The 15141-nt window shown below is 33.8% G+C and overlaps 1 protein-coding gene across 1 annotated transcript in view; it reads right to left on the bottom strand.

Annotated features, from left to right (window-relative positions):
• LOC123685172 (homeobox protein MOX-2-like) overlaps positions 1 to 14358 on the bottom strand; it is a 28495-nt gene extending 14137 nt beyond the window's left edge. Inside the window, exon 1 of the mRNA XM_045624794.1 lies at positions 13379 to 14358. Within this exon, the coding sequence (XP_045480750.1) occupies positions 13379 to 14177 (799 nt within the window). The 5' untranslated portion in view covers positions 14178 to 14358. The remainder of the gene's footprint in view (positions 1 to 13378) is intronic.
• Positions 14359 to 15141: the final 783 nt, after the last annotated feature.

The raw sequence follows: 15141 nt of genomic DNA, 5'->3' as shown, positions 1-15141 counted from the left end.
CCAAATAGAATGACACGAAATATCTACTGACAATATACAGGGGATGCCATTTGAAAATGAAAAGTGGGGTAGCTACCACAGGGCTATCAAATTTACGAACATTTTTTGATACATCATTGGAAAGGTACTTTGATGTTATACAAATCAAATGGGCCCCCTCGGCCCGCCAAATGCCGTTGTTCGGGACCGCAAATTTGATGTGCTTTGTTATGACCATTAATAGTGATGTTTAACACCGAGCAACTCGGATTTATGTCTGATTCCAATGCGGATGGAGTTGCCGCAGATGAAGTTTGATTGTTCGCGATAACGCTTAGTCAAGGGGAACAGCAGAGGGTTATTGTTTTGCACAAAAGTATGCTATTTTCGAATTTTTAGCAGATAGTTCTTTCAAATGATGGATTTGGATACATTTTAAATTTTCAGATCTCTGAAGATGGTAGAGATATTCGAGCGAAAATTTGGAATTTTGTTACAATAAAGAGATAGAGCTTAAGTATACGATCTTTTCTTTTTATTCAAATCAACGTGTCTCGACAACTAGGCGACATATGCTACAATGTTCTCAATTGTATGATTACTAGGTATTCCCTATACTCCATTATAGTTGTTATCGATATTCTTGCTTGCATGTTCTCCAAAAATACAACAAAAACATTGCTATTTTGTGACTTCTTGAACGTTATTCAATTATCCTCATAAAAATAAAATGCCTCCACCTATGTTTGTACAAACTTCACTTATGAGAAGTAGATGAATTTTTTGTTTTAAAAAACCGATTTTTTTATAGCAAAAAACTTGCTTTGAATGTTTCTTCGTTTTTTGAATTGCATAGTAGGTATGAAATTGATGTATTTCTCCATCAGCGTGTATAATATAGTATGAAAAGAAATCGATAGCTGATTGAAGATAGAACTTGAAACCAGTGTTTTTCTTTTCATACTACATGCATAGTAGGTATTTTGGTTGCAATTCATACTTCACAAAATGTTAATGTTTTTGTTGTTATTAATGAAAAATACCAAGTTCGCGCTATCGTTGTATTCCAAATAGAATGACACGAAATTTCTACTTACAATATACAGGGGAAGCCATTTGACAATGAAAAAATAGGGATAGCTACCACAGGGCTATCAAATGTAGGAACCTTTTTTTACACATCATTGGAAAGGTACTTTGATGTTATACAAATCAAATGGTCCCCCTCAGGCCCGCCAAATGCCGTTGTTCGGGACCGCAAATTTGATGTGCTTTGTTATAATCATTAATAGTGATGTTTAACACCGAGCAACTCGGATTTATGTCTGATTCCAATGCGGATGGTGTGGTTGCAGATGAAGTTTGATTGTTCGCGATAACTCTTATTCCAGGAGAACAGCAGAGGTTTATTATTTTCCACAAATGTATGCTATTTTCGAATTTTTAGCAAATAGTACACTAGACTCTCGTTAACGAAGTTACGAATAGTTTGACATAGGCGTAGTTCGAGTTATACAGGTCATTCTTGATTAAGTTCGACTCATTTCATAGACGTAATGCGATATAGAGGTAAGCCGAGAGGTAAACCAAATATTTATTCGGGTTAAAGAAGTAAAGAATAGTGATATTTATTCCTATAATAAGAGTAGATCGTACATATTTGATGAATCAAATGAAAAATGAATTGACAATAGAAAATTTCACAATGAAATAGATCAACGTTTCTTTGTGTTGACAAAAGCCAATCGACAAATTCTGAATATTTTAAGAGTTCTCTGATGAAGGAGTCTGATTTAGACTCCGAAACGTCAAAAGAGTAAATTAATTCATAGTGTTATTGTTTCTTTTGATAACATTTTTCATCCTGACAAATTATTGCAATTATTGCTCAGGAGCATTTTATTCAAATTTTTCAAGCTTGTTTCAGAAATTGAGAGTGAAAACTCTAAATAAGTTTTTCGTAAAAATACCAATCAACCGAGATCTCTCTCAGAGACTTAGGAAAGTCGGAATGAAAAATATTGAACAAAAAATGCATTTCTAACAACCTTTACATAACCAAGCAACAAATAAAACAAAATTCAATAAAACCGCACGATGAAAACTTCACCACTCTGTATCTCAAAAAGTAAGACATTTAGGACATATGTTCATATGAAGTTTTTTTCTTAAAATGGACCCAAAAATCACTCCCATAAATACTGACATTCAATTAGGAAACACCCTGTATATTTCTACAACCATTTTTTTTAGTTGAAGAATTGCTTGGAAAAACCAAGAAAGGACTATGAAATTCAATTCGGTAAAGACGGATAACATTTTTGTCCATTATGCAAATTTCAGGTATTATGTTAACGCATTGAATATTTTGGAATAACACAATAAAATTGGATATTAGCAGTTTGAGGATAACATTGTAGAACCGGACAGTTCCGAACTCATTTAGAGCCCTTCTTCAGACACTGAGAAGGATTTACAAATGGTACAGAGTATTTTTATGTGAATTCAGGTATAAAAAGGGTGATCGTAAAAACCAAGAAAGGACTAGGTATAAATTTCGGTAAAGACAGATAACATTTTTGCCCGTTATACAAATTCAGGTACCTATTACTTGAAAGCGTTGAATATTTTAGAATAACACAATAAAATTGGATATTAAAAATTTGAGGATTAAATTTCGCAGTTCTCGAGATGCATTCAGTGAGCATCGAATTTGGGACAACCTGTACATTCTTTTAGAATATTTTTTTTTATAAATTCGGTATCGGTATTTATCACATGTCATATGTTGTAAGTAAATGTACAGTGCATACCATTTTGGATGAGACAGCCAGGTTTCTCGCTTGTTATTTGAGATAGAGCCTTGTGGTTTTTATGTTCCTGTCCTTCTTTTTCGTGAAACTCAAGTTGGTCTAATCAGCTTTTGCATAACTGTTTCCGTTCAAGAGATACAGGTTGATTTTGGAAATTGATACTTTTCGGACCCCTCCTTTATCTCCGAAGTTATTAGAAATAATGCTGAGGTAAAAACTACGTCTGAATCAGAATTCTGCGTAGAATCCAGTGGCGTACTCATAATTTTTTTTCGGGGTATGGTTTTGAAGATTCAACACAAACCTATATTTTTTTAATGTAACACCATGTATATCATTACTTCCATGAATTCGTTATTTTTTTCCCTTCAAAATGATGTATGATACTATGTAGGTAGGATGTTCCAAAATGTCAAAAAAACACTAAAACATCAAATAATGATGATTTTTTGTTAATGGGCCATGAATTTCCTATGTTTCAATAAGAGGATTATTACATTTGATTTTTAAAAGTAGTAGGTCATCGACGATACAAACATCCTTGTTGTTATTATGGCTACTATGCATTTGGGAGCATTGTTTTATCAATTCAATTCAATTCAATTCAATTCTTTATTGATCCCTAAGACACAGAATAATGTATAGGACAAGTCAACATCAGGAAAAAAAATAGCATAGTTACAAACTTTGAGATGCAAACTTTGACATTACAAGAAACAATATAAAGGATTAAATCAATGAGTCAGAAAGAAACTCCTGAGTGCTGTAAAAGCATTTATCAGCTAATATACATCTGATCTTTTTTTTGAAAGTTTTGATATCTAGCGATTTCAGCTCGTTCGGAAGATGATTGTAAAACTTGATTCCTGCAAAAGTAGGCGAGGTCTCATATTTGCTTGTGTTAGTTCGTGGTATGCAGACGATGCTACTATGTCTTGTCTGATATTCGTGAAAGTCAGAACATTTCATAAGGTTATTGATGTTACATTTTACATGCAGGAGACAGTTCAAGATGTAAAGAGATGGAAATGTCAGGATTCCAAAATTCTTAAATGTCGGTCTACAGGACTCTTGAGGACGCAGATTGAAAATTAATCTTATGATCTTCTTCTGGGCAATGAAAACTCGGTCGCTACCAGAAGACCCTCCCCATAAAACTATATTATAACAGAGGTGACAGTTTACCATACCGTAGTATATATTTATTAATGCATCCATGGGCAGTGAGTGTTTCAGACGATGAATGGCGTAAAAAGACCGGTTCAATTTTTTTGCTACATGTTCAATATGGAAATTCAAGTAGGCATTAGAGGGAAAAAATCAATCTGATCTAGCTGTCATCGCTATGAATTATTGTTATTATTATTGATTCTTCTTAAATCCATTGCCATTAACAAAAAATCGTTATTATTTGATATTTTAGTGTTTTTTTACATTTTTGAACATCCTACCTACATAGTATCATACATCATTTTGAAGGGAAAAAATAAAGAATTCAACGAAATAATGATATACATGGTGTTCCATTAAAAAAATATAGGTTTGTGTAGAATCTTCAAAACCATACCCCGACAAAAAAAATTTTGAGTACGCCACTGGATTCTACGCAGAATTCTGACTCAGACGTAGTTTTTACCTCAGCATTATTTTTAACAACTTCGGAATAAAAGAGGGGTCCAAAAAGTTTCAATTTCCAAAATCACCCTGTATCTCTTGAACGGAAACAGTTATGCAAAATCTGATTAGACCAACTTGAGTTTCAAGAAAAAGTAAAACAGGAACGTGAAAACCGCAAGGCTCTATCTTAAATAACAAACGAGAAACCTGGCTGTCTCACCCAAAATGGGATGCACTGTACAAGTAAAGGCCGAAAACTTTCTCATTTCAAACGGCATCCCTGAAGAACCACAAGCTTTAGGTTTAGGAAATCCTAATAATAACGCTCAATAAGATATAGAAATACTGAGAGTGCCATAAGAAAGTTTTTGGCCCTTATTAGTAGTTAATGTTTGAATGTTAATTATGATCCCTGTATATATTTACTTTACATGTAGGTACTGATGAAATACGCTGAATTGAATGTGAAAGTTAGACCGGTTTCAGCAGATTATTTTATTATAGTTAATTGTTGTTAAAAGATCAAACTAAAAAAATGTCTCTAAATGAAATAAGAAAATTATTCAATTTCCTAACACTGTTGAAATAAATGCAATGTTTGCAAATAAAGAGGCAAACTACTCCAACCAATAAAAATATATGATAGCACACACTTAACTTTACTAACTTTACTAACTAACTTTTAACTGGTGTCTTAGATACTGTAATATAGATCTAATTGTGATGGAAGTTTCACATAGAACTATTTTATTGTTTCTCTACTTGCTTCGAGAGTATTTGAGGGTTCAAAGTAATGAATTTCGAAACAAATATGCAGAATTCTGTAACATGAAAAAATCTTCTTTCTCTCGAAATTCTATATTTCAAGGTCTAAAACGAACGATTCAAAAGGTTGACTGCTAGAAATTATATAACGAAAAAACGATTCGCTTTGATAATCAACAGAAAAATCGTGGATACGGTCCTGTCCTGCGTTGGTCGATCGCAAGGGTTGAAACCAAGAAATTCTCATATAAAATGTTCTATTAGACACCGGCACCGCTTGTCGGACATTACCTAAAACCTAGATCTTTATCCGATGGAGCCTCATTGGAGCCCGTATCGTAAAACTTCAAAATGGTGCCATGGGCTCACAAAAAAAAAGGACGAAAAGGTTTTCTCATCGCGTGCTTCTCGCAATACCTTCACCTGTCTCACGACACGGAACCTGCGCAGCCATCTTGGACGGCATTATTTCACAATAGGTAGAGAGATGTTCAGGCGATATAGCAGTCAAACTAATTTGAATATTTTTATGGACGTTAATTGCCGGTACAGCTCTTTGTCCAAATGGATAGATTTATGGCGTAAATGTTTGGAAGTCTCTGGAATACCGTGAAATTTGAAAGGATCGACGACCTTGGAGAATGGTAGATATTATTGAGAAATATTCAGAAGATATAAATGAAGATGAATTTTTATTACCCCTTAATCGATAAAACACATGTCAAAAGTTTAATCTTGGGATGGATAGATAACACTTTGGTAGTTAGGTATCAATTTTCTAATAAAAAAATACCGAAAGGCTTATTATTTCCACATTATATTGGAAATATTTGGCATATAACAATGAATTTCTTCTAACAAAATAATACCAACTATGATATTAAAGGATATCAAAGTACTGAAACAAAATTTTCAACGATAGGTAGTATTTTCATCCTGAAATGTACCTATAGATAGGTGCTATACCTACTTATTTCAAAGGAGTAACTGTCAATGAAACACAAAATATATATGCTATTCAAGTAGGCCCTTGCAGGCGTGAGGGCCAACTTCGTCCAAGGCACAAACGTTTAAATCAAAACACTTTTTCAACGTTTTTTCAAGAATAGACTCCGGTTCACCTTTAGGTAATCGGAATTCGCCGAAATTAATACCAAAATAAGAAAACAATCCATATTATTCATAATGGTTTAGCATTGACTGTTTCCCTCGTCTTAATTTCCACCAATCATAATCTCTCAATTTTGAATTACAAATGGTTTAAAAACTGTATGACAGCACTTGTCAGCAATTTTTTCGAGTTTACCACCGGCAAAACTAGAAGCTGTTGTCACCAAAAATTATTATACGTTTGTTAACAAGTAATCTTTGTCTCATGAAATAGTCTTCTCAAATAGCATTCGGGCGTTCAATTTGTCGAGTGAAAAAAATCGAAAAAACATGTTTTCAACAAAAAGCATTCGTGCATTTTTTGTTAAAATATTACTTAGCATCGTGATTTTTCGATTTTTTCGAAAATATGAGATGCCCATAATGATATTAGGTACTCACGAAAAACCACATGCAAAAGTTAAAAATTACATGCATTGAAGACGTGCTACATCTAAATATGTCAAACTAAGTCTATACAGTAGTTATAAGTATAGTCCTAGATATAATTCTATGGAATGCAGAAATTGAAACAGGTACCGGGTTTTTCACCATAATTTGACCCCCCCTATAACTTTGTTATTAGAAAAGGTACAAAAAAATGTTTTCTACAAAAGTTCACGAAATCGACTAGTGTTTTTTGAAATGATTTCACAAAACTAAATATATATATTGATAGCCACTTCATTTTTTCAAATGGAACACCCTGTATATTTCTCTATATTTGACTAGCTTTTTTTCCCCTGATTTCGAATAAATATATATGTTTGGCCTATCTCCCTTATTCTGAGTACCGCAGAGTTTCAAATTCTAAGAACCACCTGGCAAGCTAAGTAATTGTTTTCAATTGGAAGGCTGCGATATTCAGATGCCCTTTTTTGAGTTATGTCGTTGGCTACGATATATAACATACGTTTGTCATTGAATAAAACTATTCATCGAATATGCACTACATAAGAAGCGGAAAAATTTGAAATATTTTCGCTTTATGTGGAGAACAATAAAAATAATCAAATGATCCAATTCCAATTTATAATGAAAAACGTATGTCATATCGTTTCCAACGAGATAACTCAAAAAAGGACATTTTGAGTTATCGCAGCCTTCCACTCGAAAATTGATTACTTTTGCCAGGTGGTTTTTAGAATTTGAAACTCTGTAGTACTCAGAATAAAAGAGATAGGCCAAACATATGTTATATATTCGAAATCAGGGGAAAAAGAGCTAGTCAAATATAGAGAAATATACACGGTGTTCCATTTGAAAAAATGAAGTGGCTATCAATATGTTGCCCACTCTGTATATATTTCGTTTAGTGAAATAATTTTCAAAAATACTAGTCGATTTCGTGAAACTTTTGTAGAAAACATTTTTTTGTACCTCTTCTAGTAACAAAGTTTAAGGGGGAGTCAAATTATGGTGAAAAACCCGGTACATAATCGCATCATAGGATTTCTAACCGTTACAGAATTTTGAAATACCCAAAACTTTAGAAAATTTTTGTCAATAAATGTGTCAATCAAAGCATTAGTAAGTTGGTACCTGCCTACCAGGAACTGCCAAGTGATAACGAATCTCGTAGATAACAAATGAACCAGAAAATTCTAAGAAAAGGATGATGAACTTTAGTAAAAGCTCGTAATTTTACAGAATATCACAAGTCTAGTTATTCGATTCCTATTTCACATCTTCAATGAAGAATCTTTCCGTTAAAAGTCATCATAATTTCAATTAATAATATCTTGTCATAATGAGATAGCACTAATCTAGTACTGAGTATGTAAATAACCTATCGGTTTGTTAGAAAGATCTAGGAAGCACTTAAACTTGGGGCACAAATATATAGAAGCTCATATGCTTCATCTGTACATCTGCCGAGTCGTATACTTTTGCATTACAAAAAAGTAAAATCTGCAAATTGAAATTTTCAGAAAAGGTTCCGTGATCAATTATGTTTATGGGCACGTTCCGCAAATATGATTGTTACCTTAATAATTCCAAAAAATCAAGAAATCGATCGGAATGAAATGTTGGATTTAGATGTGAAGTAACATTTCAATTAAAAAAATTCAAAGAGTATATGGGAAAAAATTACCCAATATTCCCGGCGTGACCTCAAAACCGACGAATTTGAGATTTTAGGTGTACATATAAAATAACAATTTCAAGCTAAAAAATCCATATTCCAGATCATTCTGGATATGACGATCAATGTAAAATTTAGTATATTTCACTCTACTTCTCAAAATGTAGACAGAAAATATCGAATATTTTCGTACCAACAGATCCAACTAGTTTGGCATGACTTTTCTTGAATTTTTTATTATTGAACTGAGAGTGAAATTGAGATGTGCTGGTTTACACACCCACTGCAGTTTTTAATTGTTGAGGCATTCATATAGGCAGATATGACTTCAAGAGATCATAGTATATAGATGATACGTCTTTCCCCTCTTACATGTGTACACAAAAAAAAATCAACTGTTCAAACGGATGAAAACCATTATTTCTCATGCAAGCAATATATACACATGGAAACCAGGAAGCGAGGCATATTTTATTCAAACCTGGCATCTTATCTTTTTTCATCGTTGTTTAAACAGATCAGAAATGAAGGCAAAACAATCCTTACATGCAAATAAACCTACATCAACGTGTAACCAAATGTCATCAAATCGGAACAAAAGGACTTGCAATCAACTTAAAACTAGAATTGTTGTAAATCAATCCGAAAACATTCAAAAACAATTCCAGAGAAAAATCAAAAGTGAGAAACTTCGTACCGTTCATTTCCAGAGCACCAGAGCTTTCATCAAGTGCAAAATCTGACGATGGGCAATCGTCTAGAACATACAGAAACATACATATATGTCATTCAAATTGAAATGAAACTCAGAAAATATTTGTAAAAGATTTAATCAAGATAAAAACCCAGTTGAATTAATCAGATATTCGGTCTAAAGAAGCTTAATTACAAATAGGGATGAGAGTAAGCAATTTTAGATCAGAAATGCGTTTCTTTCAAGTGTATAGGTATTTGTTATTGATAAGCTTATTTGCTAGTTCATATGATTAAAAATGTCGAAATGGTTATGAATTGAAAAGAACTCTGGGCCAAAGCTGAATTAAAATTCATACTCGGAAAATCCAATAATTCGCATTACTCGTATAAAGAATTATGAAAAGTAGATACGATAAATCTAAAAGATACTCAAAAAAGAAATTGGGCTGCGTCTCAAATTTGAGACCATATATTATGATGGACGTGAGATAAGAAATTATTTATACGTTGATAGTTTTTTATACCCTATATACAGGGTGATTCAAAATTCAGTAGCGTATTTTTCAGGTCATAATATTTTTTTTTAGGCATGCGTCTGCAAACGTTTCATTAACAAACTACAGAGCGTTAAGTTTTCAAGATTTTTTAGTTTTTCTTCATAGCTCTTTCAGTTTTTGAGATGTTGAGATCGATATTATACGTTTCGTGTTAGGATTCACATCATCCAGTATGCCGAGTGATTGAACAAGTTACAGGAATATTTTTTCAGGGGTCTAGTCCCTTTTCGCTCTATAAACTCTTTTGTAGTACGTCACTAGTGGATTTTTTAACAGATGAAATTAATTCTACATTTTGTTTTTCATGTCTTGTAATTTTAAAAAAAATAGACAAGAACTCTATACGCATTTGGTTCGTAATCTGAGTTACAAGCCCGTCATTTTTTTTAAATAGAACACCCCCATTTTGTCTGAATTTTCCTATTACTCTAGGTGAGCTGATTCTAAAAATGTATCAAATGTTGATTCCAATTAGTACAGGGTGGAGAAAAATACAATAGTTTTGTGTGTGCTAATAAAGTAACGCGTAACTTTCTTTATTAGTTAAATTAAAAATATTATCAAAAATACTTAATGTCTATCGGCACTTGGTTTGAATGTAACACCCTGTAGTTTGTTACATTTTTAGATTAATAAAAATGAGCGGTTTCCAAACTTGTTTGGTACTTGTGGTCTAGCAGACAGAATATGAAAGGAATTATTTCTTATCAATTAAAAAAAAACATAGTCATCTAGTTTTTTGTATAATGTCATTATTTGTTTATTGCCGTCAGACAATAAGTATTTTGATAATATTGTTAATTCAACTAATAAAGAATGTTTCGCGTTACTTTATTAGCACATACAGAACTATCGTATTTTTGTCCACCCTGTACCAATTGGAATCAACATGTTATACATTGTTGGAATCAGCTCAGCTAGAGTAATGCGAAAATTGAGATAAAATGGGGGTGTTCCATTTGAAAAAAATGTCGGTGACGTCATTACTCGAAAGTAATTCACCCTGTAAATTAGATTATTTTAAAATGAGGTAAATTAAAAAAAAAAATCGACGTGTTTCAGGATTATTTCTTAAACTGGTCTGTTCAGCTATTGAATTTGTTCCATACTTTACGGACACAGTGTATAGAAGTACCTACTTATATAGGTCCAGTCAATAAATGCACTGATTAAAATTATACTAAGTTGTTTATACTCTCAAGGCCAAAGCTAATATCCATGTGAAAACAAAATTTCAAGCTTTAGTTAAGTTTTTGAAATAGATAATATGTTTATCGATAATTCATTAAAATAGTTAGGTAGTTATGAAACAGGAATAAGTATGAAGAATGTTTGGACAACCGAGATTTAGTATTCATAACAAACTGTAAGCGAAAATAATGCCAAAATCGTCGTTCAGAATCCTCATTCAGAAAAACAGAAATTCTAAAATCAATATCTTTAATAATATTGTAAAAAAATATAGCTACAGATAGACTGATAAGAATGTTTGAAGAAGTACACCACCTTTCTCAATAGATTTTTCAGTACATATTCATTTTGATTCTGATTCTCCAAAAACACAACAAAAACATTAATATTTTGTGACTTCTTTTACCTACGTTATTCAATTATCCTTATAAAAATTAAATGACTCCACCCATGTTTGTACAAACTTCACATATGAGAAGTACCTAGATGAATTTTTTGTTTTAAAAAACCGATGTTTTTCATAACAAAACACTTGCTTTAAATGTTTCTTCGTTTTTTGAATTGCATAAGTTATAGGTATGAAATTGATGTATTTCTCTATCAGCGAGTAGAATATAGTATGAAAAGAAATCGATAGCTAATTAAAGATAAAGTTGAAACCAGGGTTTTTCTTTTCATACTACTTGCATAGTAGGAATTTTGGTTGCAATTCATACTTCACAAAATGTTAGTGTTTTTGTTGTTATTAATAAAAAAAGATAGCAAGTAAGTGCTATCGCTGTATTCCAAATAGAATGACAAGAAATTTCCACTGACAATATAGGGTAAATGCACTGGTTCTCGACCAGTTAACAGAAACATCGATTTCGAGCACGATTTTTTCACACATAAACTTATCAAATTTTAATGGTGTTGGTGTTCATCGATTCTTTGGGGAGTTTTAAATTATTTGTCATATAATTTTAAGCGTTCTTTCCGCATTTAACCTTTGAAATGTGAAAAAATATAGAAAATCTCAATAACCTTCGGTTCTCGACCATTTTTGTGTTAGTTTTCGACCACTAATAATAGTGGCCGCTCCACTTAAGAATTTTATAAAAAACTTTAGAGCGAGATGAGTGATTAGTACTTACTTTCGAACCGTACCATCGACATCACTACCTATCACTCAGATGGGTTTCAGATGAGGTAATCAAGTAAGAAACACTCGGAACGTAAAGAAAAATTATTTTGCAAAAGTTTCCACTTTCTATAAATATTTCAGAATAGCAACTCATACAACATTATTTGGTTATTTTGCTATTAATACATGTTTAGAAACTAATGAGTAAATGAAATATAAAACACCGAACACCAGTGGTCGAGAATTAAGTACAATCAAATTGGTTCTCGACCGCGAATAAATAAAGGGTAGAAATAAGTGTTTCAACGTTAATTCGGTGGTCGCAAACTAATATTCAGAAAGTAGATATATAAATGAATCAGGGTATCGAAAAAAAACGAAAATGATCCAAGAGAAATATATCGGTTGAAATAAACAATTATTGAAGTAACATATTGGTTCTCGACCACTTTGGTCGAGAAATAAAAGATACAAATTTTTCAATACCAGTTCGCGACCGCCGAATATTGAACAAAAAAATATACATTTATTTGCTTCTTGATTGAAATACACTCAAAAATATATCTTATAGTTGACATGCAACAAAATATACACATATAATTCATTTAAAATAAGAAATAATTACTATTTTCTGGTCATACATCACAAAGCACTTTTCTAAGAAAGGACGAGAAAGAACCCTTTTCTATGATAGACGATTATAAACTAATTTTTAGCTCGAAAACTTTGACATATACCACTACTATGCAAACTATCTTGGAAGGGTAGAATGGTCGAGAACACGTACCGCGAAAATATTTTGCACTACATGATATATTTTTATTATTATTTTATCTCAAATCACGGAATGGTCAAGAACCAGTGCCGGTCGGCTAACCAGTGCATTTACCCTACAGGAGATGCCATTTGAAAATGAAAAGTGAGGGGGGTAGCTACCACAGGGCGATCAAATGTACGAAACTTTTTTATATATCATTAGAAAGGTACTTCGATGTTATCCCGGTAGGTATAATGCACAATTTTGTCATCATAACTCAAAATGCCGAAGGAACAACAACAAAAATATGTGACTTTTTCAAAGTAGGTAAGTACATCGCACTGATTCAATTTGAAAGGGGGTATCATGGACGCCCGCAGGGGGGGGGGCATGGCCCCCCTGAGATTTTGATTGCCTTATTTTTCAGCACAGCACCCTAAATATTACTTCCTCAATCCAAAGGGCATGGAAAAAGGGAAAGTAATGGATTCTCAACAGTTCTCCGGTTTTCAATGACAATCATGGACGCCTTGTCGTTTTTCAATAATTTTCATTTTGCCCCCCCTGAGAAAAATTTCTGCGGGCGCCCATGAGGGGTATCATTTTCCTCGTAGTTTTGTTTAGTCTAACAACATAGGTACCTACCTGGATTTGGTTGAGATTGATACGAAGATTTTTTTATCCAGTCATATGGGCTGCGGGATGCACCAGGTCTGCCACCAGTTCTTGGATGCGCGCCGCCACATGTGATTGCATGAGCACCTTGATGGTGATGGGCAAAGTGGCTTGAACAACCAGAAATATTCGACGGGGATGTAGGAGTCACATTTTCTAAGCCGGGACTAGAATTATCGCTTGGAGAAAGAGTCACAGTAGGTGACGGCAGTCCATCAAGTTGCTGTTCGTGGTGGTGCATATGAGGCACCTGTTGGGACATCTGAAATATGTTATGTCCCAGAAAATCCACATAGTCATTAGGAAACATGCTATGGTGATGCTGCCACATGAACTGATCATCTTGCATGCAATAAGGGTTTCCTGCATTTTGCATCTGAGCATGATGGTAGCCTTGGTACCAATGATGCATTGGATGTCCGGTATGGCCTTGATGATGGTGCATATGCGAACCAGCAGCGTGGGCATGATATCCCGAAGGTCCAGGGTTAGCGTGATGAGCACCGTAATGTCCAGGTACACCTGGATGACCGCTGTTTCCTGGCAGGGAATATCCGGAGGCACTAGCAAAAGAGTTCATTCCCGAAGATCCAGGAAATGCATGAAATCCCATCGCAGTCAAATGATTAGTTCCTGTTGCTCCAGCTGCATCCTGGAGACTCGCAGATCCGTCAAGATTCTGTGCCGAGTCAACAGATGATGAAGATCCCTGGCCGTTTTGCATATCGGCATGCCGATATAATTCAGAGTTGTTATTATTGTTTTGCATCTTTCCTAGGTATCGTCACAAAATAGAGATCCTCAGCCGAGAAGGCCGAGTTCCTTTTTTACAAGAAAACTAGATTGATCACACACAGTTACACAAAATATCGAAATGTCACTGAAATTTTTCACGTAAAGTTGAAACACCTACAACGAACACGTCGGGATAAACACTAACGTAAAGAGAGAATAATTACAAAGATAGGTACGAAAGGCGGAGGCTCTTTCGTCGTCCTCCAATCACAAGTAACGGCCATCGTTATGGCTCCAGTTCCAATGGTGGGGATACGAACTCTACTCCCACTAACCAACAGATGCAAATGCGCATTTTATACAAGTTAGGTGCTCTAATGCGCTGCAATTCTAGTTGAGGATATTTTTACAATAATAGGGGAAATCCTTCATTTGTTTCATTCTTGTTTAGAACGTTTTCAGGAATTTCCATTATTCTGGTTGCATACAAAAATTGAAACCTCAAATTTATATACATGGGCGCCAGCATGGGGGGGCCGGGGGGGCCATGGCCCCCCCTGAGATTTTGGATGCCTCATTTTTCAGCACAACACCCTCAATATTACTTTCTCAATCCAAAGGGCAAGGAAAAGAGGAAAGTAATAGATTCACAACTATTTTCCGGTTTTCAATGGAATTACATACTATAGGTACCTACATATAATCCATAATCGGCAGAGGTATTTTTTGAATTGAAAACTTTTTTAGGCGCGTTGAGCACTTCTTGGGTGAAGAAAAATCATGGAACCGAAAGCACTCCATGCGTGTCAATTTGTTTATAAATTCATCATATACACTGCGTCCGTAACCGTTAAGTATGGAACAAAATTCATTTTTAGCTAAACAGACCATTTTAAGAAATAATCCTGAAACACGTCGATTTTTTATTTTAATTTACCGTATTTTAAAATAATAATCTAATATACAGGGTGAATTACTTTCGAGTAATGACCTCAGCG

This window comes from Harmonia axyridis, chromosome 7 (assembly GCF_914767665.1).
Source record: "Harmonia axyridis chromosome 7, icHarAxyr1.1, whole genome shotgun sequence".
NCBI classification, from domain to species: domain Eukaryota; kingdom Metazoa; phylum Arthropoda; class Insecta; order Coleoptera; family Coccinellidae; genus Harmonia; species Harmonia axyridis.
The sequence above is the reverse complement of the archived record's forward strand: the minus strand, read 5'-3'. Positions and strand labels throughout refer to the sequence as shown.